This window comes from Lissotriton helveticus, chromosome 4_1 (assembly GCF_964261635.1).
Source record: "Lissotriton helveticus chromosome 4_1, aLisHel1.1, whole genome shotgun sequence".
In the NCBI taxonomy this organism is placed as follows: domain Eukaryota; kingdom Metazoa; phylum Chordata; class Amphibia; order Caudata; family Salamandridae; genus Lissotriton; species Lissotriton helveticus.
In genome coordinates, this window is record NC_136063.1 from 1429026748 (window position 1) to 1429050688 (window position 23941).

General features: G+C 46.0%; 1 protein-coding gene across 1 annotated transcript in view; it reads left to right on the top strand.

Annotated features, from left to right (window-relative positions):
* Nucleotides 1–23941, top strand: part of CAP2 (cyclase associated actin cytoskeleton regulatory protein 2) — a 475046-nt gene that overhangs the window by 420410 nt on the left and 30695 nt on the right. Inside the window, exons 11-12 of the mRNA XM_078687967.1 lie at nucleotides 547–629; nucleotides 4386–4526. Coding sequence (XP_078544093.1) covers nucleotides 547–629; nucleotides 4386–4526 — 224 coding nt within the window. The remainder of the gene's footprint in view (nucleotides 1–546; nucleotides 630–4385; nucleotides 4527–23941) is intronic.

Here is a 23941-nt window from a genome sequence, read left to right on the forward strand (position 1 = left end):
TTCACTGTGTTGCTTTATACTTTGGCTCACCAGAACTACTTGGAAGGATAATAAAAATATATAAACTGGACTCTATCTTAGCAAAGACTTTTGATTGATTTTTATTGGCTATTCTTTGTGATAGAGGATTGACCACCACACCCTGTTATCAGCTCCATCCTTCATCCTAGCTTAAGTCTATCAAAGCAGGGGTTGCCCTAGGAAGTGCGAAAATGTGTGAGGCAACTGGCGCACCTTTCAGAGTTACTGAATATGTGGGTGTGGTGCTGGGAAGGGGACGAGAGGGTTGATATACTGAACTTTTCGTGTTTTACCTGTTGTGGACTCCAAAACTATTTGAATTTCATACAGGGTCTATTTCAAATGCTTTACCATGTCACATTTCTGAAGCAGTATGTGCTGATCAAATTGTATACTAAACGACAGCTTCAAATACTGTCTTAACTTTATGCTGAACGATATTTAATTAAAAGAGTTTTGAAAAAATTTGAAAAAATTCAGCTTGGATAGGACAGAAACCTTACTGCATCCTTTGCTTGTTTTCAGACAACTGTAAAAAACTTGGTCTTGTGTTTGACAATGTTGTGGGTATTGTTGAAGTGATTAATTCAAAGGATGTTCAAATACAGGTAAGAGCATTATTTCAACGTTTATTTGTTTACTTTCCAAGCTTCAAAGCATGCGTTGTATGCCCCTGGTGGCAGGGGCATACAACATCTAACTGCTGCTGTTTGTCCTTTATCTATTGTGACAGCTTTCCTTGATCACAGCATGATGGTGATCTCTGTGCACCCTTCCACTGTTTCCATCATTTCTCCTTGTACTAGACCACTGTGACTGTTCCCTGCTTTGCTCATAAACTCTACATCCAGCAGCTTAGATGTCAGTGGCGCATTGACAGTTTAGCTGTTCAACAGGGAGCACCTCCCCTAACTCACCTCTTTTTTATTCTCTCCTTAGTCTTTCCTCTAAGGCATGAGGCAGACCCCTGTGTGTGGAACTGGCCGGCTTTTGGGGCTCCCCCCACATTCTGCCCCAACTTACACCCTAAAGCATCTCCCTTTGCTCTCACTAACTGTTATGCTTTGTCTTCTTCTGTGTCAGCTACCGTTTTCCTTCACCCCTGCATTGTCACGTTGCCCCCCCCCCCATCTCACTCCCCAGCATATAGCATATGGGTCATATGCATCAGAACCTAATGAAGTAAGCCAGATACAGCTACTTCAACAATTAATAGTGGTTATAGGAAGCACTTATTTCTGTTCCTTGTCTCTGGCCTTCCTATAGCCATCGTTGTGCTCAATTCAAAAATCCATCAATTCTCCTTAATCTATCTCTTGTCCATGGCTTTTTTCTCTAAATTGGTACTTGCTCTAATTTCAGGCTTGAACATAATTTGGTTTAATAACATGTAAATATAAATAGACCACGGTGCTGCACAAATCTTTATGACACCACTTGCAAATTAATTATGAGAAGCAGGAGGTAGCTGGGCAAAAGATGTTTGTGTTTAATTTATAACAATAGCGCAACCATTCAGGATCAAAGTTAAACCTTGTTATCATTTTTTGAAAAAAAATGTAATAAAAAAATTGAAGGGGGATGATAAGAGTGAAATGGTTCAAGGAAAAGGGTGCTTAATCAGGACCGAGACAATATGTGGTATATTTTTATTGCCATCAGGAGATGCAGAATTACCCTAATGTTCTGTTCTGTCTATAACAAATTAATTATTTGCACAAATAGGATTTTTGCAGGTTTTTTCATATTAATGAGGTAGAATTATGCATGAGCGGCTCGTGCCGGACAAAAGAAGCAGGTGAGGGGGGATATGGGAGAGGGGGCGGGTCGTGAGAGACCACAGAGACAAATGAAAAAAAAAAAGAACTAACCTGCACCCTCAATGATCACGTTGCGCTCTTCTGCTGACCTCTCCTTTCCACTGCCAGGCTGGCACAGACTCACAGCCTGCCCTGCGGCCAATCCTGAAGCTGCTCTCATCATGATCTCAGCACTAAATTGCAGGCATCACATCAAAATGACCATGATACCATACAACTAATTTGGAAAGCTCAAACTTAGGGTCCCAATTTAGAGTTTGGCAGACATGGTTTTTCCTTGCAAACATGTCGCATTATCATGCGCTCCAATCTCATGCCCCCCACCTCATTTAGAGTTGGGCAGACCTTAAGTATTCATTCGTTGCAAACCCCCATTGTCTCTGTTGAGGGAATACTTCCTCTAACCTCCTGACCGAGTAGGGGCCATCGCGGAATGAGATTACACTGTCTGCCCTATTTAGGATGAATGATGTAATGCTCTTCTTTTCTTGTCCATCACCAAGTGGAAAAAGTGAGGGACAGGAAAAAACAATAATAACCCTGGAGGAAACTTCCAGGGTGTGAAAGGCATTATCTTTTTTTAAATAAACAAACTTTCAATTTTGGAGTTTACAAATAAAACAAATAAAGTTACAAGTTTGGTGGATGGCCATCAAATCTGACGGCTGTCGTTCACCAAAGTTTTAGGGCATCGAAAGGAACCACTCTAACTGTGGTTTCTTTCAATGTGCAGAGATAATAATAATAACCTTGAGTTTGTAAAGCGCACAGCTACCTCCAAAGTGGTTTCCCGGCCCTGGGGGCCCTCAGGAAGATTAAGCGAGCTATTGCCCAGAGTCACATGGTGCTGAGCTGACTTGCCGCCAGCACCAGGGATAGAACCGTGAAGCCTGTGGTCTGGTGTCAGGCACCCTGGCCACTGTGCCACACCTCTTCCACATGACCATAGTGCCAGCAGTCAAATTTAGCAAGGAGAATAACATTGGGATGGCAGAGGTAACGTCCTACAACATCCCAACAACCATTACTCCATCAGACTCTAAATCAGGCCCTATGTGTCCTAACAAGATCCCAACCTTGTGACTAACACAATATCCTAAAATGTGACCTTACCCCAACTCCAAATCTCATCCCAACTCACCCCATCCTGTCAGTCTAACATTTACTAACCCTAATAGTTAACCTAACTCTAACCCCTCAAACATAACCTTACCCTTACCATAAATCTAATCTTACACCTTAATTCTAAACCTAACAGTAATCCTTACACTAACACAAACGATGCCCTAACTGTAAAGCTAATATTATCCCTAAATCTAAACCCCATTCTAATATTCACTCTTGCTCTAACCTTATTAGATATGGTCACATCATGAGTAGTAGCATTCAGTGCTGATAAGGTTGATGTAGTGCCTCCAGGGTAGTGGCACTCTGAGGCAGTGGCGGTGCAATATGGAAAATGCATAAAAAAGACTAATACCCTTTACAGAAACCAAAACATTGAAGGATTCCTGGAAGCATGGTATGATCCTGCAAAGTTATGCCAGTCAAATCCTCAAGAAAAGGAGAGGCACTCCTCTTAAACAAAAGGGTCAGGGTAGACAGAAGTAAAACAAGAAAATAGTTTCCCTTTTTGCAATACTAAATCAGAGATTGTGCATTATGTTTAAAAACACAATGGACATATGCTGGTAATTTAAAAATACAAAGTACAATCAAATATCTTTGTCCAATTCTTATACACACACATTATAATATACAAACAGTGTTGGCATGTATGCACCTTTTATTTTTCTATATTTAAAAATCGTTTTTCTTAATAGCAATAATTCATATACAAACCACCATAAAAATATGAAAATAAAAAATCATCCCTATTTTTTTATACTTGATCATACACACAAATCTAAATAATATTCTCCAACTAAGAAATTAGATTCAAAGACAGCCCATGGATGAGTTCTTGATGTAAGACCAAGTCTTCATCTCCTTTCTACCCGTAACAATCCTAGGCGTGTTGCGCAGCCTCACCTGTGGGTTCTAGTTTGGTGAAATCAGATAAAAATGGCTAAGTCGCATGACACAAGTGAACAAACTATACTCAGGGTAGAGCGGAGGGCTTTTGAAGCACCCAGGGAATCTGCACAATGATCCATCTTTAAAATCCGTTTATCAGTGACACAGCAGGCATTCAGAAACAAAACAAGCCCTTTTAGGTCTGCAAACCCTATTTTTACAAACAATTTAAAATATACACAGAGTTGTAATAAAAATACAATTATAATTTCATTAAGGTATTTCTCTCATGTATGCATTGTATAAAGAAAGTAGTTGTTTTTTGTTTTGTTTCGTCACTGAAACAGGTTTTTATTAATGTTTTAGTCAGAACACAAAATGCAAGCCCCACCTATTGTTTGCAGATGTACAGAAACTCTGGATTTTAAGAGTTTCCTCCAGTATGGGCACATGCATCAGTTATTGGTGGCAGAGGGTACCAGTGTGTTGTTTTTATTATTTTAATTCCACCTGTTTATTTTGTTCCAGGTGATGGGGAAAGTGCCAACCATTTCTATTAATAAGACAGATGGCTGCCATATATACCTCAGTGAGGAGTCAATCGACTGCGAGATTGTGAGTGCCAAGTCGTCTGAGATGAACATCCTTGTCCCAAAGGATGGTGACTACGTAAGTGCTGTAGTAAGAGTTGGCAAGAGAGTATCATTCTAGACCATACGCTGTCAATTGTTTCTAGTCCAATATGGGTCAAATTGCCATTTCCGGACACTTATAACACAGATTATCAACAAATCCTTAGAGGCACAACTTTAAACTATTTACACGTAAGTGCAGGGACCACATTGTAGTTCGAAAATAATTTTCTTGGTATTTTATCATAGGTGATAAGTGGCATTGTGACTCAGTCGGACATATTGCTGGAATCCAAAAATGTAGTCAGACACTCTTTGCATCTATGAAAATATTTGGGGAGAATTCTGGTTCTAGTTAAAAGTACTGTTTTTGATATTTATGGCAAATATCCACCTGCTAAGAACCGGACATCAGGGTAAAATATGGAAATTGAGTCAGTAAACCAATTTTCACGTGTTTCCCCATTCCGTTAGTTCCGAGAAGGGAATAGCTCGTAAACTTCAGGCACTGCCTGGTCCGCAATTGCCATCCAGAATTAAAGTCCCTCTGGTAATGGAAGCCTGGTCATCTCTAGGCGTTTGACAAGACTGGTGAGGCCTGGTCACTGCAGCTTTATCTTAGCCTGCCCTTTCTCCTGCTAGCTTTCTGAGAAACACAACCTTGTCCTTGGCCTCCCAGCATTACTTTCATGGATGGCTATATATATTTTCGTAAAGAGGCCGTTTTCAGAGACACATTTACTCATTCTTACTCATCTTTTAGGTTCTGACCTAAGAACAGCGGTTCAGAACATTACAGTATTTTTTTTTACACAATAACCAAAACCCATGAGTGACTGTGCTCCTCTCGCTGGCCAATCAAGAGGTTTTAGGGGGCATGTTCATAAAAGCATGCTAGCCATTCCCCTTCTACTTCTCCTTTGTGTAAGTGCCCACACAACTGCAGGATGTGTGTTCTTCTAGCACATGTCTCCATGAGGGATTCAGAACCTTCCACCAAACTGTGGGAATATGATCCCTGAATCTTGGGTCGAGGTGAAGGGGGGGGGGGCGTTCAGGGAAAAAGATCTGAGAGATAGAGAGGTGGAGGAATAGAACTAGGAAGATGGAATATACATAGAAGGGAGAGAAATTAAGAAGTGAGGTCACGGGGAAGGGTAGAAAAGGGGGCGAGGTTGTGGCGAAGAAGTGGGCAGGGGAGCCGATTGTAAGGGGGAGAAAGGATATGGGTTTAGAGAGAAGAGAAAGAAACGTGGGAGAAACAGATGAGAGAAAAAGAGAGGTGACAGGAATTCACATTTTTGGTCCCCGGGGGCAGCCAGTCCCAACAACTCTGCCTGACTAGGTGGCTTTGATTAATAGAGGTGAAGAGGACACTTTTGTCGGATGTCCTACACTGCCAAACTCTAAATGACTCTCTTAGGCATAGATAAATAGGGCGCGCTGAACGCTAGCGCTGCTCCTCTGTGTGTGTGTTACTCCTGAGGCGAAAAGCCGGGAGGTGTTTATGCTCATTTTAAAAAAACTTGTATTGCTTTTAAACCTTGCTCATTTGCACATTTATTCCACTGGACACTGACCTGATTCCCGGTGCAGCTGAATAATAGCTGTTGGGAAAGGGAACGGACTCGTTTCTTGGCGCCATTGCTCGCCGAGGGAGACGATGGCCACGCCCATCTTTTGCTGGCCACGCCCCCTTAGCCATAGATAAATAGGGCGCGCTGAACGCTAGCGCTGCTCCTCTGTGTGTGTGTGTTACTCCTGAGGCGAAAAGCCGGGAGGTGTTTATGCTCATTTTAAAAAACTTGTATTGCTTTTAAACCTTGCTCATTTGCACATTTATTCCACTGGACACTGACCTGATTCCCGGTGCAGCTGAATAATAGCTGTTGGGAAAGGGAACGGACTCGTTTCTTGGCGCCATTGCTCGCCGAGGGAGACGATAGCCACGCCCATCTTTTGCTGGCCACACCCCCTCCCACGTCACCTACTATCACTATATACTATGTGTCAATACCGGAAGCGCAGCGGACGAGCGCAGCGGGCACGCCGATTGCGCGCCGAAGGCGCGCTTAAGGCAAGCTCGTCTGCGCTCGTCCGCGACGAGGACGCGCCTAGCGCCACTTACCCTGCCCAATCCAGCCCTCAATCCTCCTGCTACACCCGGGAGGCACTGCTTAATTTACAAGGGTACGCGCATGAAGGTAAGCTCTCCTTTGAAGAGACTGCTTCTCCCCTAACTGACTTCATCTACAAGGGCTTAATCGTAGGAGGCCTCTTGAATGTCAGATCTCTACCGAAGCATGCCACTGAAATTAATCTCCTCATAGACTCACACCAACTAGATGTACTCTTTCTAACTGAAACGTGGACACATGCCAATTGTGAGACCGACCTAGCATCTGCCTGCCCTCTTAATTTTAACATTTTACATCTTCCCAGACCCAAAGGCCGCGGCGGCGGAGTTGGTATCATCTTCCGAGCCGCTTGGCAAGTAAACACCATTGACATAGATCCTGTACCTGGAACTGAGCTCCTTGGTCTAACCATAACCTGCCACCCAGGAGCCACCTTTACGGTGATTATCTGCTACAGATCACCAGGGGCATTTCCCCTCCTGCAACAGCAAGCTCTCCTCACGATCATTACTAACATGGCAACCTCCCATAATAAACTTATTATTCTTGGAGACTTCAATCTCTGGCCAAATGGCAGCCTGGACACAGGCTTAGACAACCTTCTGTTATCCTGTGGCAGCGTAGGGCTTCACCAACTGATAAAGGACCCCACCCACTCTGCAGGTAATCGTCTCGATCTCATTTTTTTGAGTCCCGATCTCACGCAAGTAGGCGATATTCTGCCCATGAGTTGGACGGACCACTCGCTCATCAAACTCTTCATCACCAACGCCATAATAAGAAAGCCCAAGTACCACTCTCCACCACAATTCTCTTACCGAAACTGGAAAGCTTTAGAAATACTCAGCACCTCCACCAAAGTCTTTGAGGTGCAGGATAGTTTCTCCCCTTCCAGTTCGGTGGAAAATAATTACAGTTCCCTCAGCTCGAGAATTACATCTATCACGGACTCGGCTGCCCCTTTAAAACACTGTAAACCTAAAGGTAGAGCACCTGCTCCCTGGTACAACGACTCCCTGAAATCCCTCAAATCTGCCTGTAAACAGGCTGAGAGAAAGTGGAGACACGGATATTGTGACAACAACAAAGCCCTCTGGAAAAACCTACTCCGTGATTACAAATCTGCCATCGTAAAGGCCAAATTGGAATACTACTGCTCCACTATAGCTAACGCTGCTAATAGCTCAAAAAGTATATTTCAGATCCTGGACAACATTTTACATCCTGACTGTGTCAAGAACTCCATTCCCCCATCTCAGACCCTCTGTGACAATCTCGCTCGGTTTTTTACCGATAAAATCGAAACCATCATCAACAATTTGGCAACCCCCCCCGTCACATAATCACCCTACCTCTTCCGGAGTCGGCCCCACCAACTCTGACTCCCCGAGGTCAGCAAGCCCTCCTATGAAGAGTCTCCTGGCCTTCCCCTTGATCTCTCAAGTAGAATTTGAGAAACTGGCTATGGGCATCACCTCGGGATCTCCTCTTGATCCTCTGCCCCTGAAAATCTGGAAAGCCTGCGGGCATGAGTTATTCCACACCCTGCGGATGATCTGCAATCAATCTCTCAGCTGTGGCGTCGTCCCCACCCCCTGGAAGCAAGCACTGATCACCCCGCTACTCAAGAAACCTACGCTGAATCCAGAATGCCTGTCCAATTTCCGCCCCATATCACTTTTACCATTTCCGGTGAAGGTGCTTGAACGATGGGTCAGCAATTGCCTCTCAACCCACCTCGAGCAGAACCTCGCTCTGGACGAATTCCAATTTGGGTTTCGCCCAGCCCATGGCACTGAAACTGCAGTGCTCACTGCCATGGAAGAGCTTTGAATGCGTGCAGACAGGGGCCAAGCCGTGGCCCTAATTTTATTAGACCTGTCTGCCGCATTCGATACTGTCAATCATGGGATCCTGCTTGAGAGGCTGAGAGAGGCAGGTGTCGATGGCACGGCCCTGCTCTGGTTTCACTCCTACCTTAGTAACAGGAAACAGGCGGTATCCCTTCCCCCTTTCCAATCGGTTTTTTCCCCTGTCCCTCACGGTGTTCCCCAGGGCTCCTCCATCAGTCCGATTCTTTTTAATGTTTACTTGAAGCCACTGGTCGCTTTAATTAAATCGCACAATATGACCACAGTAAACTACGCGGACGACACCCAGCTCCTTTTCTCTTGGGAGGGTGAGGACTCCATCTCTTTTGAAGCCTTCCATAACTGCCTACGAGACATCGCAGGCTGGTTGCACCGGAACTCCCTCCAGTTTAACTCCTTGAAAACTGAGGTTATGTTCTGCCCCGCGAGCCGCATATCCCGCCCTCTGCCCACTGAGTTCTGGCCCCCGGAAAATTCCAACAATCCGCTACCTGTTACCACTGTTCGCAATTTGGGCGTCATGCTAAATCACCAACTGAGCATGGAAACGCAGGTCTCAAGAACAGTCGCCACCTGCTCAGCCCTTATGCGCTCACTGCGCAAAATCCTGCCTCTGTTACCATCTTCAGCTCGAGCATTGATAGTCAGGTGCACTATCCTTAGTCGCCTTGACTATTGCAATGCTCTCCTGTTTGAGTCTCCTGCGACACTGCTAGACAGACTCCAACAAGTTCAGTCGGCAGCTGCCAAACTGGCTCTTGGCTGGACCAGAAGATCCTCGGCCACTGCTGCCTTGGCCGAGCTGCACTGGCTTCCTTTGAAGCAACGCATCGCCTTCAAAGCCCTTTGCTTGGTCTTCAAGGCACTTCACGGCGCAGGATCTAGACCTCTTCAACGTCTGTTCTCGTGGTACACCCCCACCAGAACACTTCGGTCCGCAACCGCCTGCCTCGTGAAAGTACCTAGATGCAAGAAAGCCAGGATTGGGGGAAGATCCTTCAGAGTGGCTGCGGCCAAGCTCTGGAACAGTCTGCCCGCCGAAATTCGCCAAATCCCACATCTTCTACCTTTTAGGAAGCAAATCAAAACATGGCTCTTCCCCCACCCCCTCCCCTAAGTCCGCCTACCCATAACTCATCCCCCCCGCCCAATAACCCAGGAGTAACTACCCAGCGCCAGGATACCTGCCAGGTGACAGCCGCGCTCTACAAATGTTTTAAATAAATAAATAAATAAATATGGCACGCCTAGGTAGTCACATACCCTACAAATAGGTCCCTGTCATGTAGTGGACATGGTCTGTTCCATGTAATAAACTATCATGTACTCTAGATGGTGAGTCTTCAGTTATTTAATATGATGAGATGTATTCTCATCAAAGTTCAAGTGACAGCACTGACATTTAATTTTTCCTAATGGAGCGAAGAGATAAGAGGGCATTTGCATTCCTATAGATGGCCCTGTGCGTTGCATACTCAGTTGTGGGTATCACTGTTAGAAACCCATACCTGTTTAACTTCTATGTGTCCTCCATCTCCCTCCCCCAGATGCCCCCCGAGTCAGGCTCCGTTTGATCTACCTCTTTAGGAAAGGATCTACGCTTTTCCCTGTGGTTCTGGTATGTCACACTTGAGCACAAGGAGGGCCAATTTTAGAATGCTCCACAAATTTTGCAATATTTTAAAGACAAAATGCTGCTGAAAATTTGGGGAGTGAAATTACAGAAAACTCTATTGCAGGGCATAGATGAGTGTGGAGCTTCTCTCATCCAACAAAATATCACGACACAGTTGTCAAAAGTTATGTGATCGCATTTCACTATTGCTTCATACCACTGATGAGGCAATGAAGCACATTTGCTGGTGGGTGGTGTGCTACACCCAGGTGAGTACCTCGGCAGAAAGAGTGTTGAATTGCAGTGCGATTCATTTGGTCTTCCCATGAGGGGTTGTTTAAGGTCTCCCCAGGATAAAACAACTGGAATTTTACCTAGCGTTATTAGGTGAGGAAACACTAAGGATCCGATTCCGATCTCGTTCTGAAAGCAAACCGAACGACTCATGTCCAGAATGCTTTCCATGCGAATCATGTCAGGGGAGTCCGACCGAACAAGTATGAATGCATTCGGATACGATTCGGTTGGACTCCTATTGACGTCAATGGAAGCCTATGTACCGAACGCGTACACAGGCTCTCATTGACAAAGGGGGGTTTGGGATCATTGTGCACCCTGTGGCAGTCACCCCTTGGTGCCTTCCACACTGTGCATGGTCTGAAAGGGGGGACCCATGGTACCCCCACAGGCACAAGTCAGAGGGCCCCGGGTGTTGGGGGGCCTGCTACGGGCCACCAAAGACCGCTTCCAGCAGCCTTTTCGATCCGGGCAAAAGGAATCGTAAAGGCCATCCGAATCATTCATTGTACTTGCTTGCTTGGAAAACCTACTCCATGGAGCTGCACGATTCAGCTCCGGAGGGCCCTATCTCTCCATATACCTTCCAAAAACGATTTGCTCAATGCTAAGGGTTTCCGGGCATCATACTTGGTCATTCTGAATTGGGAACGAGTCAGTTGGAAACAAGGGCTCCGGATTGGTTTAGGTAAAACCAAATCCGATTCAGAGCCCTTCCGCCCGAGATCAGATTCGGGCCCTAAATTCAATGTGTCGAAAGTAGCTCTCCTCTTCTTGTCTTATTTGGACTATTAAAAATGAAAAAGTGTTTTTACTAGCAAGTGGGGATAGGAACTAACGAGAACAAATTAGCGTAAATTCTAAAAGATCTAAAGGCTTAAAAGATGCCACCGGGAGCCAATATGTGGGAGGACGAAGACTGATCGCTTGTCTTGTATAAGCAAGCTAATTACATTTCTGTTGTTATTTTTTGCTCAGTTAGGAAGGAGCAGCAGCCCAGGCTACAGGCTTGGGATTGACAGCAAGAAGAAATTCTGGCTCTGAAGTTTGAATGTTGCCTGTGTGCCAGGAATCTAGACTTCGAAAACACAAAACATATTTTCACGAGCCAAATTAGTTGCATCTATACTGGAAAAAGCAGTTTTCCAGGGTTCAGATGCTCATAGTGCTGCAAAAACTGCTTAATTTGTGCTGGTGGTTACAGGTGGTTGGCACCAGCACTAATTTCTGGGGACCAGGAATTATTTTTCATCATTAAACTTTGATCCCATAGAAGAGAGTGCAAGGCAGGAGAGGGCGAAAGAAGGGGGAAGAGGGGCGAAAGCAGAGACAAAACAAAACTTGTGAAAATACGATAAAGTAACAGGAAGCATAGGGTGGTGGCAGAACGAGTAATTAGTTGAAATAAAGAACAGGCAACTTTGGAATTCAGCAATTCCAGCATTCGGAAGTGCTGGTATTCTAACCACTCATACTGTCCCTTCTGTCCATGCTTCCAGAAGTGCCTTTATTTCTGTACTTACCCATATGAAATACCCTTAAATATTCGAGGAGAGATGAATTATTTTTCTAGCCCCAGCCATCGAAGCATTGGGGAAAATGTTTCTTTTTGAGCCTTGATGTACTTTCCAGAAATGTGTACTGTGCCACATTTCTTAGTTGTAGCCTTTCCTTGGGTGCATCATGGGTGTTCCCCATGCATCCACCCATGGTTTTTACGCAATTCCGGATTTGCTAAGTTTTGTAAAGCTAGAATTGCAGGAAATTGGTACGCCTACCACAGAGAGGTGTAACAAGGAGAAAAATGTTTTTTTCTCCTTGTTATTTCCGTTTTTGTATGTGTGATGCATTTTGCATCACACAGAGAAAGAGGAAAATGCCTCTTTGAATAGTTTTTGTGCAGGAAGGTATTTCTTCCTGTAATGTAATGTAGGGTGGATTTGGAAGTGGATGATGGAGTGGTCCGTTCATGTTAGTTAAGTGATATGTATGACTTTAACATTTTCACTGGACGAGAAGATAGGGTCCAGGGTGTGTCCAATGATGAAGGTATGGCTTTGTACAAGCTTGGTGAGGCCGCTGTTCTGTAGACTTTGAGCACGTCCGTGGAGTTGGGGTCTGTGGGGTCATCGAGATGAATGCTGAGGTCGCCTAGGAGTATGAAGTCTTAGGGGACCATGGTGAGGGGTGCTTTGTGGTTGGTGAGGAGGTTGTTGAAAGGGTGCGGGTTCTGTGGGCTGGGAGGTGAGAGTGCCACTGATAGTGATTTTACTATCTGTCTGAAGCATGAAGTACATGTGTTTCATAAAAGTGGCTTCTGGGTCAATGTAAGAGGTACACATGATGGTGTCTATGTGGATGATGGCATGTCCTGGTTTATGGGGTCAGTCTTGGTGCAGGATTTTGTATCAAGTGGGGATGGCTATTGGAATGTCTGGTGCTGAAGTGGGTTTGAGCCAGGTTTTAATGAGGAAGAGGTGGTCTCAGTGTGTTGGAGTCAATTAGTTCCTGAATTTCGGTGCAGTGCTTGCTGAGTGAGCGTGTTTTTAGGAGTATACATGTGAGTAAGTGTTGTGGCGCAGAGTGGGTATGTGGTGTTATGTGAATGCAGGCCTTGAGTTCTGACTTGATGAGGTGTGCAGTGTGTGTGCAAACAGGCAAAGGGGCCCACCGTGGATTGAGGTGCAGCTCAGCAGCAGCCTTTTGGTGGCATCCAGGGTTGAGCAGGTTGAGTTCTCCAGCAATGAAACAGCTGGAGACCTTTAGACCAGAGTTCCTGGTGAAGGGCTTGGTCCAGGCACAGACGGGCTTACCTTTTGCATGTCTTCAGCGAACTGGTGGCATGGCTGCTCTGCTGCCTCCATTAAGTAGGGCCTTGGAGAGTGGGAGGAGCTCAGGGAAGATAGGCGGGCTCTGTCAATGTGGAAAAGGCTGATGGGGAGAGCGAGAAAGTCAGGTTGAAGCAGCAAGGTGGGAAAACGCGTTCAGCAGAGTCAGTCGGGGGGCAAAAACGAATGGAAGAAACCAAGATGCAAAATGGAGCAGTAAGAGGAGCAAAATATGCAAAAAGGGGCAGTTGAGAAGAACAAATGATGCAAAAAGAAGCAGTTAAACATAGACTGTTGGGGAATAGAATGGATTGCACAAACAAAGAAAGAGTAGTTACCAGGTTGGGGGCAGAACGAGCAGCTATCAGAAAAAATGGCAGGAGGCAGACACCAACACAATTCAGAAGGGCAAGGTGAGGTCAAGGCCACACTGAAGCAGAAGAGAGATGTCTGGGCACCTATACCTGTACAAACACAATTCTTCCCAGAACACAGGCACCCTTGCACAACTGTGCAAGGATGTCTGCGTTGGCACAAGGCAGCCTCAAGTGCGCCAGCTCAGGGAGAGAGCTGAAGAGAACCATATCTTACTAAATATGATGCTTTTCGGCTTTCACGCATTCCCTTAATGCAACACAGCAGCTTGCCTTGCTGCACAGCATTGCGTGAATCTTTAATAAATCGCCCCCCAAGTACCTGCTGTGATAAAAGGTACACCATCTTGTACTGTCCATGCAGGTGCATTTATAAACCTGTCTCATGGAACCAATATTTCTTCACACTATTGGGCTGTTGGAAACTCTTTTGCACAATAAATCACCACACACAGTCATCATATGACTGCTATATACTGGGTATTTTAGTATATCATCGTGAGGCACTTCAAAAGTAAATTAAAGCATCAGTGTGGAACAGTTCACCTGCCCAAAGTATTACTACAGATTTTTTGGTTTTTTGGATGTTGTGGAATGAGGCAAACTATCCAGGCCTTGGCCTCATTCGATTTTGCAGAATGGTCTTAACATCTGTCCGCCATTGAAATCTCTGACATCTTGAGGTTGGCTTGCCCTTTTCTATGTATAACACAGTGTATGTTGCATGTTTCTGATAGATACATCTACCAGTGGATTCCTCACCTTGTGAATATCCTCTTGCGTCAGCAACATTCGGAAATAATTTTTTATAGCTTCGCGCTGACGTGGACGACGTCACAGGGGCACGGCATCGCGCGCGACTCCGCTGACCTCACCGACAACATAATAGGCCCACGCCGGCGTGATGACATCAGTTCCCTTTTTTCCGCGTCGTTGACGCTAACGGTTTTCAAGGGATCGTCTGTAGCTGTATGGTAACTTTGTTACTTTGTATCTCTACTGGTGTTTTCTTTGTCTTCTGTCGTGATGTCTATGAAGAAGACTGGATTTAAAGCGTGCAGAGAATGTGGCAAGATGATGTCTATCACTGATCCACATGAGTGCTGCGTTTGGTGCTTGAGCTCCGATCATGACGTCGAAGATTGTCCTTCTTGTAAGAAGATGACTCCGAAGGCACTCCGGGAGAGAGAGACGAAACTTCTCGTAGCGAAATTAAAGAACAAAAAGGATAAAAAGAGTTCAAGGTCACGAACTCGGCGATCGAGGTCGAGATCTCGTTCGAGGTCGCACTCGGAGTCATCTTCGGCGCATGCTTCGAGGTCTTCGAGAAAGAAGCATAAGAAGAGGAGTCATGAATCTCGCCATCACTCTGAGAAAGACACGAGTTCAAGGCCGAAGTCACAGGTGAAGTTACTTCGAAAGGAGGCGGTGCCTTCAGCTTCGGATGAACAGATCTCCGAGGGTGAGGCTTCGCGTGCGGATTCGCCTGTGTCACCGAAGCAGTTGCCGAATTCTTCTCCGGATCCATCCCATCCTTTGGGTCAAGAAGATGAAGACGAAGGTGGTGAAGAAGATGAAGGAGAGGGTGAGGCTTTGTTGCCTGCGGGTTCGTCGACCCCGGTGCACCAGCCTGAGGTGGAGGCCGAGGTCGAGAAGACTCCGCTCCCTCAAGAGCATCCTGGGGGCTTTTATCCAGCCTTTCCGGCTCCAGGTCAGGATCCTACCCAATTCCTGAATGCCATATATGGAGTTTACTCCAGGGCAAAGTACCCCCTCTGGTGCACCGGTTGGTCCCACGGGTCCCTTAGCATTTAATCTGGGCGTCCCCCAGGCTTATGCTCCTGCGCCTTTTATGCCTTTCATGCCGGCTCCAGCTCCGCATTGGCATTTTCCGGCGCCGCCGAAGCCTTCGACGCCGAATCCCTCGACTCCGGTGCCGAATCCAGTTCGTCCTCAGGTTAAGCTGCCTCTTCTGACTTCGAGTTCGGCGCCGGCTCCGGCTCCGGTGGAGTCGGTCCCGGATCCGTTGACTTCGTTTATGAAGGAGAGGTCGAGGCGTGAGGCACAGAGGCTTCTGGAAGAGGAGAGGTATCGTGATGAGAATTTGGAGGAAGGTGAACTGCAGTATTCGGAGGATCCTTTTGATGACCTTAGAGAGGCTAGTGGTCTTGAACTGTATCCTGAGTGGGATTTAGCCTCTGTATCTGATGTACCTTCCAAGGATATAATACCTTATCACGTTGTACATAAGAAGGCTGCAGACTTGTAGAACATTACTCTGCCTACTGCTGAATATAAGTCTAACATTCTAACTGAGGTCCTTCACTCGCCTTCTTCTGTTATTGAACCAATGCTCCCATTTAATGACGCTTTGGCTGAGCCTATTTATGAGGTGTGGAAAAAGCCTCTGACAGCTCCTGCTGTTTCAAGGGCGGTTGCTAGAAGATATAGGGTAGCACCTGGTAACCCAGACTTTTTGTCAACGCACCCCCTGCCAGAGAGTTTGGTAGTGCAAGCTGCCTGCTCAAAGAAGGCTATGGGTACTTTTCCGCAGGTTCCTGGGGAAATGGAAGCAAGGAAGCAAGACCAGGCGGCAAAGAAAATCTTTTACTCAGCCAGCATGGCGCTTAAGTCTACAAATGCAACTTGCCTGATGGGTAGATACATCCATGCTTTGATGGATTCCGTCAAACAATTGGTGCCTAAAATTCCTGAGAACGATAGGAAGGATTTTCAGGAGGTGATTTCTGACACTCAGGCTGCGGCAAGGCAGGTAATCCAGAGTGGGCTGGACACGGCTGATTCAGTGGCGAGAGTGATGGGCTCTTCAGTGGCCACTAGGAGAGCTGGGTGGTTGAAATCTTCAGAATTTTCTGTGGATGTTCAGTCTGCATTGATGGATTTGCCCTTTCATAAGTCAGGATTGTTTGGAAAAAAGCTGACGCTGCTTTAGAGCGATTTAAAGACAGCAGAGCGACGGCAAAGTCTTTGGGCCTTCAGACCAGGGGCTCTTTTGGAAAGCGATTCAGAGGATTTGGCAGATCTTCCTTTCGGGCCTACAAACAATCACAGCAGCAGCCTCAGCAGCAGCAAAATACGCTGTACAAGTCATACAGGGGCAGGCAAAGAGCTCGTCCTAGAGGTCGCCAAGCCTCCTCCTCCTCCTCTTCCCCTTCCCAACCTCCTGCCAACTCAGCAAAGCAGCCCTAGATCCGCCATTCCGGATCATGTGGGCCCAGTGGGGGGTCGGCTTACCCATTTTCTGCGAGATTGGGAATTGATTACATCAGATCATTGGGTTCTCAATCTCGTGTAGAATAGGTATGCTCTTCCCTTTCGGGAATTTCCCCCAAATTACCCTCCTTTCCAGGGTTTTTGTTCTGAGGTCCACCTGCTGCTCCTGCAGGAAGAAGTCCTGGCACTGTTCAGAAAGGGTGCGATAGAGGTGGTTCCGGAGCAGGAGAGGGGTCAGGGATGCTACTCCTGGTGTTTTCTGATCCCCAAGAAGGATGGCAGACTTCGTCCAATCCTGGATCTCAGGATCTTGAATCTTTACCTGAACAAGGAAAAGTTCAAGATGCTCACCCTTGCACAGGTTCTTCAAGCGCTGCTGGAAGAGGACTGGATGGTGTCAATCGACTTACAGGATGCGTATTTTCATATTCCCATTCTGAAGTCGCACAGGAAGTATCTCAGTTTCACGGTTGGGTCGCAGCACTACCAGTTTGCGGTCCTTCCGTTTGGTCTTACTACTGCACCTCGAGTCTTCACCAAAGTGATGGCGGTGGTGGCTGCACATCTCAGAAGATCGGGGATACCGGTATTCACGTATCTGGACGATTGCTGATCAAAGCAGAATCTCCAGAGATAGTGCTCCATCATCTGCAGGAGACAACTCAGTTGTTGCACAGGTTGAGTTTTTCGATAAATGTACCCAAATCTCACCTGGTGCCCTCCCAGCGCAACCTGTTCATAGGTGCGGTACTGGACACTACTGTATGTCGTGCATTCCCTCCTCCTCAAAGTATTCGCGACATACAGGAAATGATTCCTTTATTTTACAATGGAGCAGTCGTTCCAGTCCTGAAGGTCCTTCGTCTGCTCGGTCTGATGGCTTCTTGCATTCTGTTGGTCAACCATGCACGCTGGCACATGAGGGCACTCCAGTGGTGCCTCCACAGGCAGTGGTATCAGCACAGCGGAGATCTCAGGGAGTCAGTGAGGATCTCGAGAGAAACTGCAGCGGATCTGTCTTGGTGGAGCATGGAAGGCAATCTGTCACAAGGAAAGCCTTTTCAACTACCTCCATCGGTGGCCACAGTGATAACGGATGCATCCACTCTAGGGTGGGGTGCTCATCTGGGGGATCTGGAGATCAAGGGTCTTTGGTCTCCAGAGGAAAGGTTGCTTCACATCAACCTTCTAGAGTTGCCAGCTATACGTTTAGCGCTCAAGGCCTTCCTCCCTTCCCTTCGCGGTCAGTCAGTTCAAATCCTGACGGACAACACGACCGCGATGTGGTATGTCAACAAGCAGGAGGAGTGGGGTTGCAGTGTCTCAGCAGGAAGGCTCTGCATCTCTGGTCCTGGGTTCAGGACCATCAGATTTGTCTGATGGCAAATCATCTGGTCGGAGTTCTGAACGTTCGTGCAGACCGTCTCAGTCGGCAGTTCTCCGCCGACCACGAGTGGAGGCTCCATCCAGAGGTAGTTTGTTATGTCTTTCGGACGTGGGGGACTCCTCAGGTGGACCTGTTCGCCACTCGCGAGAATGCTCACTGCCCGTCATTCTGCAGCCTCCAGTTTCCGATGCAGGGAGCCTTGGGGGACGCGTTTCAGTTGAGTTGGGGCTCACAACTCCTTTACGTGTTTCCTCCCATACCCTTGATTCCTCGGGCTCTGAGGAAGATTCGCCAAGACCGGGCCCAAGTTATTTTGATCGCCCCGGATTTGCCAAGAAGGGTGGGGTACACAGATCTTCTCCACCTCTCCTCGTGCCCTCCGCTCCGTCTCCCTCTCAGGGCAGATCTCCTTTCCCAGATGGAGGGGCAGGTTCTACACCCCCACCTCCAGACCTTACACCTTCATGCCTGGAGATTGAGCGGGGCAACCTGATTTCCTTTTCTCTCCAACACGATGTGGTGGATGTCATCTTATCGGCCAGGCGTGACTCCACCAAGTCCATTTATTCTTATAGATGGTCTAAATTTGTTGCTTGGTGTGCGGAGCAGTCCATTGACCCTTTAAGGGCTCATTTGTCCAATATACTTCAATTTGCACTTTCTTTGGCCCAGCAGGGTTTTGCGGTGGCAACTATCAAAGGTTATTTGTCGGCCTTATCGGCTTTCCGTTGTTTGCCGGACCAGCCCTCTTTGTTTAAATCTCCTATTGTATTACGATTCATTAAGGGCCTTACCAATAAATATCCTCCTACACCTTTTATTGTGCCTCAATGGGACTTGAACCTTGTTCTTACATTCTCGATGGGTTCGCCTTTTGAACCTTTACACAAGTGTCCCTTGAGACTTTTGTCTTTTAAGACTATTTTTCTAGTGGCAATTACCTCGGCAAGGAGGGTAAGTGAGCTTCAAGCTCTTAGTTCAAAGCCCCCATTTTTGTCCATTCATGCTGAACGAATGGTTCTTAGGACCAGGGCTGCTTTTCTGCCTAAGGTGGTAACTCCCTTCCATCTAGGACAGTCCATTACCCTCCCTACCTTCTATCCTCCCCCTCACCCTTCCAAGGAGGAGGAGAGACTTCACTGCTTGGACCCTAAGAGGGCGGTGAGCTTTTACCTGGACAGGACAAGAGAGTTCAGGTTGGATGACCAGCTGTTTGTTGGATTTGCTGGCTGCAAGAAGGGGAAGGCGGTGCACAAGCGTACGCTCTCGAGATGGATTATCCTCTGCATTAAGTTCTGCTATGCCCTGGCAGGTAAGGACCCTCCAGAGGGTATAAGAGCTCATTCCACTACAGCAAAGTCTTCTACATCTGCTTTGTCTAGGGGTGTGCCTGTAGAGGATATTTGTAGAGCGGCAATTTGGGCTTCCCTACACACTTTCGCGAAGCATTACTGCTTGGATATCGAGGTGAGGAGGGACGGCCACTTTGCGCGCTCTGTCCTCCAGGACTTTCTGGTATAGGAGAGTGGACACCCTCCTCCGGGAGTGGGGACTGCTGTGGGACTCTATTCACAAGGTGAGGAATCCACTGGCAGATGTATCTATCAGAAGAACAAGTTACTTACCTTCTGTAACGCTTTTTCTGGTAGATACAATATCTGCCTGTGGATTCCTCACTGACCCACCCGCCACCCCGTTGTCCACTCTTCTATGCCTGAGTTACTGTAATGTATATATTTTTATTGTCAAAGGAAATGTTTATTGCAAGTTGTTTTCCTGCATTGGCTTCACACTGTGTATGTTATCTTGACATTGTGTACTGTGTATACTGTGTATATATCTGCTTTCATCGGTCCGTCCGAATGCCTCGGAGGCACGGAAAAATGGGCGGAACTGATGTCATAATAGGCGTGGGCCTATTATGGTGTCAGTGACGTCAGCGGAGTCGCGCGCGTTGCCGTGCCTCTGTGACGTCGTCCACGTCGGCGCGAAGCTACAAAAAAGAATTTCCGAATGTTGCTGACACAAGGGAATATTCACAAGGTGAGGAATCCACAGGCAGATATTGTATCTACCAGAAAAGCGTTACCGAAGGTAAGTAACTTGTTCTTCTTAGCCATAATGGTCTGTTCTTTTGTCAGATTGTATGGTAAAAACAAACCAGTGGCATTTAGGTGTGTCCATGGAATGTGACCAGCGCGAAATGTCTGTAGAGTCCAACTCAGTAGCATAATACACCTAAGGTGTGATGTCTCATGTTGCATAGAGGACATGTCACTCTGTATGATGTTGAAAGCAGACAACACAATGTTACCCAGAGAATATATCAGTAGTGGCTGGTATGAGGGAAAAGTGGCGGGAAGCACGGGGGGACAATAACAAAAAACAAACAAAAAGAGAACTTATCTGCCACTCTCTGCTCTTCTGCTCCTCTGATTCTACTTCTAATGCACAGACTGAGGCTCCTGGTCTCCCCTGTGGCCCATCCAGACTCTTTCCTCATATTCGTATTATAAGCATGAAAGCTGGGATTGGCCTGAGCGGGCTGGTTTTGCGCTCCCATGAGGACTGCTGTTCTCCACCCAGCAACACATCTTGGGTTAGAGAGTCGGTATGTCCGTCCTAAGACAGCTGGCCAACCCAACATGCACACTTGCAGTAGTGCGCACCACTACTCCTACCCCTGCTGCAGTGCTGTCATCAGGATGGCCTCGCCCCCGAGACTCGGCTTGGTAAAGAAGAAAAAAAGATAATAAAACTGATTTATTATCATTTTATTTTTCAAGTTTATATCTGCTGGCAGGGGTATGATGCTACTCCACCATAACGGAGGAGCCGCCACTGGAATATAGCCCAGTGGATAAGGTGGCCATACCATTGTCTACTGCTGCTAGAGCCCTATATAAATTTGCTCTGTCAACCTCACGCAGTCTCTCAGCAGCTTCCTGCTGTGAAACCTTCCACACTTCATTGTATTTTGCACACAGAAAGTGCTTGTGACCTAACAAAAAAATCCTGTAAGGCAATGCCATCAGAAAGAAGAGACCGGTACTGTTTCCCCTCAGACAACGTTGAATGTTTTAGCCAATCAGCTGGTATCTGTTTCAACACTCTGGGCTTACTGCGACGCGTCTTTCCTCTTCTTCCAGACTCTGTAAGAAAGACACTAACCCAAGCTCTTATACTGAGCCGCTTAGACTATTGGAATAGTCTAATGCTCTCGGCTAATGAAGCATCAATTAATAAACTACAGGTGATTCAGAACACGGCGGCGCATCTGGATCTGAATATGCCACCGAGATCTCCCTCTCGTCCTCTTCTTCTTAAACTCCACTGGCTACCAATTCGCCAGCGGATAAAATGTAAGATCTGCTGTATCATTCATAAAGCACTATTTAACCTTGGCCCTGGATATCTGGCAGAAAAATGCATTCCTTATCATCATCATCCGTCGAGATCTCTGAGTTCTAGCACCCACCATCTTTTGACAATCCCTAGAATTAAGAGAGTGAAACTAGGAGGAAAATCCCTATCCTACCTCGGACCAAAATACTGGAATGAACTTCCCCTCTCTTTAAGAGAATGTCCTAATCATTTGGCCTTTAGGAAACTTCTAAAAACCACTTTGTTTTGCTTTTAATAAAAATATTTCATATCCTCTGCTGCATAGTTATAACGTTTCCATAAAAGCACAGAGCTACTCCTTGGAGTCGATTCTGGCGTTATACAAATCCCTAAATAAATAAATAAATAAAAGCACAACTTTCCAACGCTGTATGTTGTGACCACTGCTGCATATTCTGTCTGCACGTATTGTGGGTCTGGACTATTTATCTATACCCTTTTGTGTTGTCAAGAAAATGTGCCTTACATCCCTTAGTATCTAACAGCACACTAACCATCTCTCTTGAGTGGAACATGAAGAATTGTACGTCTCATTTCTAAGCATGTTGTCAAACATGTTCCTCTGTGTAATTTGTGAATTGCTGTAAATTCACAAAACATGCAAATGTGGGAATGTTTGGTTTATTAAGATCCTTTATCTTGGCCAAGCCAAGACAGGGCGTCTGCTGCATAGTTTTATTCAGGAAAATCATTTGGTGTGGTATAAGTCATACTCTAAATAAAGCCTCATTCCCCTGAACCCAGCTATCTCTAGTTCCCAATATAGATTTTAAATCGACATTGTCTTTTCAGAAGTCAAACCCTTGTTTCGACAACTGGGAAATAAAAGATGCTAAATAAACCAATTTGGTATCAGTGAGCGTAGTTTTCTTTGCCTGTGAAGGTATGAGTTTATAATAATAAATAATATGACTGTGTCAGCTGGATTGTGCCCAGAAAATATGCAGATTTTTTTGCAAATGTTTTTGACCTACCCTGTGGTGGTGTGGTGGTGTAGGACTGTGTTCCCATTGTGCGTTATTAAATACTGCATGTGCAGTATTTGCTTTATGATATAATGGTGACCATAATGGTGGAAACAGAATATTTCTTTATAATCAAATGTACCATCATACATGTCTTCACTATTAAAAACCATGCAGTGCTCTATATCAGCAAGCATTTCGTGCACTGTGTTAATGCCCCAATCATCAGAGATAGTACCAGGAGTGATAACATAATTAAAAGAAATAAGAAAGACATAAGATATTCGTAGAGTTTCAGTCAGTCTAAATATATCATTGGATACCTTATCCGAAACAATTCCATCAGGAACCGGAACAGCTGAAATGTTTACCAGGGAAAGGTCTCCTCACACTTAGTGTGTTGAAGAATGGGGTTTCAAAACCTTTCTTACCAGTTCAACACCAGAGCGTTCTGGGAAATAGTGTCTGTTCAGAATAAGAAAAAGACAGTCACAAAACCAATCCAGCTGAAGAGGAAAAGTACTGAAATTGTCATCCAAATGTATATCCAAGGGGGGATAAAGTATGTCTTTTTGAGCCAAAATGTACGTGGTCCCCTTTGTGGAGGTGGATCTGGGTCTGATGAATGCGAAGAGAAGTCATCAAAGTCGATAAAGTAGCCTCAGGATAAAGTAGCCAAAGTTGGGAGACTCGTGGAGCTGCTTAGAACTGGGTGATTACTCTAATGGCGGTACATTGTGGAAGACACCATCATCGTCTATTTGCAGAATTGAAATCTTTGTTTCCGTACATGATGATTGTATGATATTTGTTGATATAACAGGAAGAAGGGATACTTCAGTGTTAGCTGTCCTTAACCAGGTAGAAGAAGCTTCATCGTTGGTTAAAGCTTCTAACTGGACCTCTTGTAGGGTAGTGAGAGGAGACAGGTAACTACCCAGGAGACCTTTTGGCCTTCTGTGTAGAACTGACTGCATAATGTGGTTTGATGAGATCGATTGACACAACTGTTTTGTGCTTGCTGCTAGCAAGGGGTGGTAAAAGTACTGTTCTGGCACCTTCAACAGCGACAACAGGTACAGGCACTCGATAGGATGGGGCTAATTCCTTCTTGTCCACAACTTTCTCCCTGATCAGATCACTAATCTTTGGACTCCAACCAGGAGTTGCTGGTGCTTCCTTCACTTCACCAGTGGCGGAACGTTTCTGTTGGACATTGCTCTGAGAGTCTGGGAAGTCTTTCAGTTCTTGTGAAACATCCAAACATTTTCTGATATCAAAAGGTGTTTCAGCCATCACTGTACTGGGACGGTCAAGGTCTGGAACCCACATCATAAC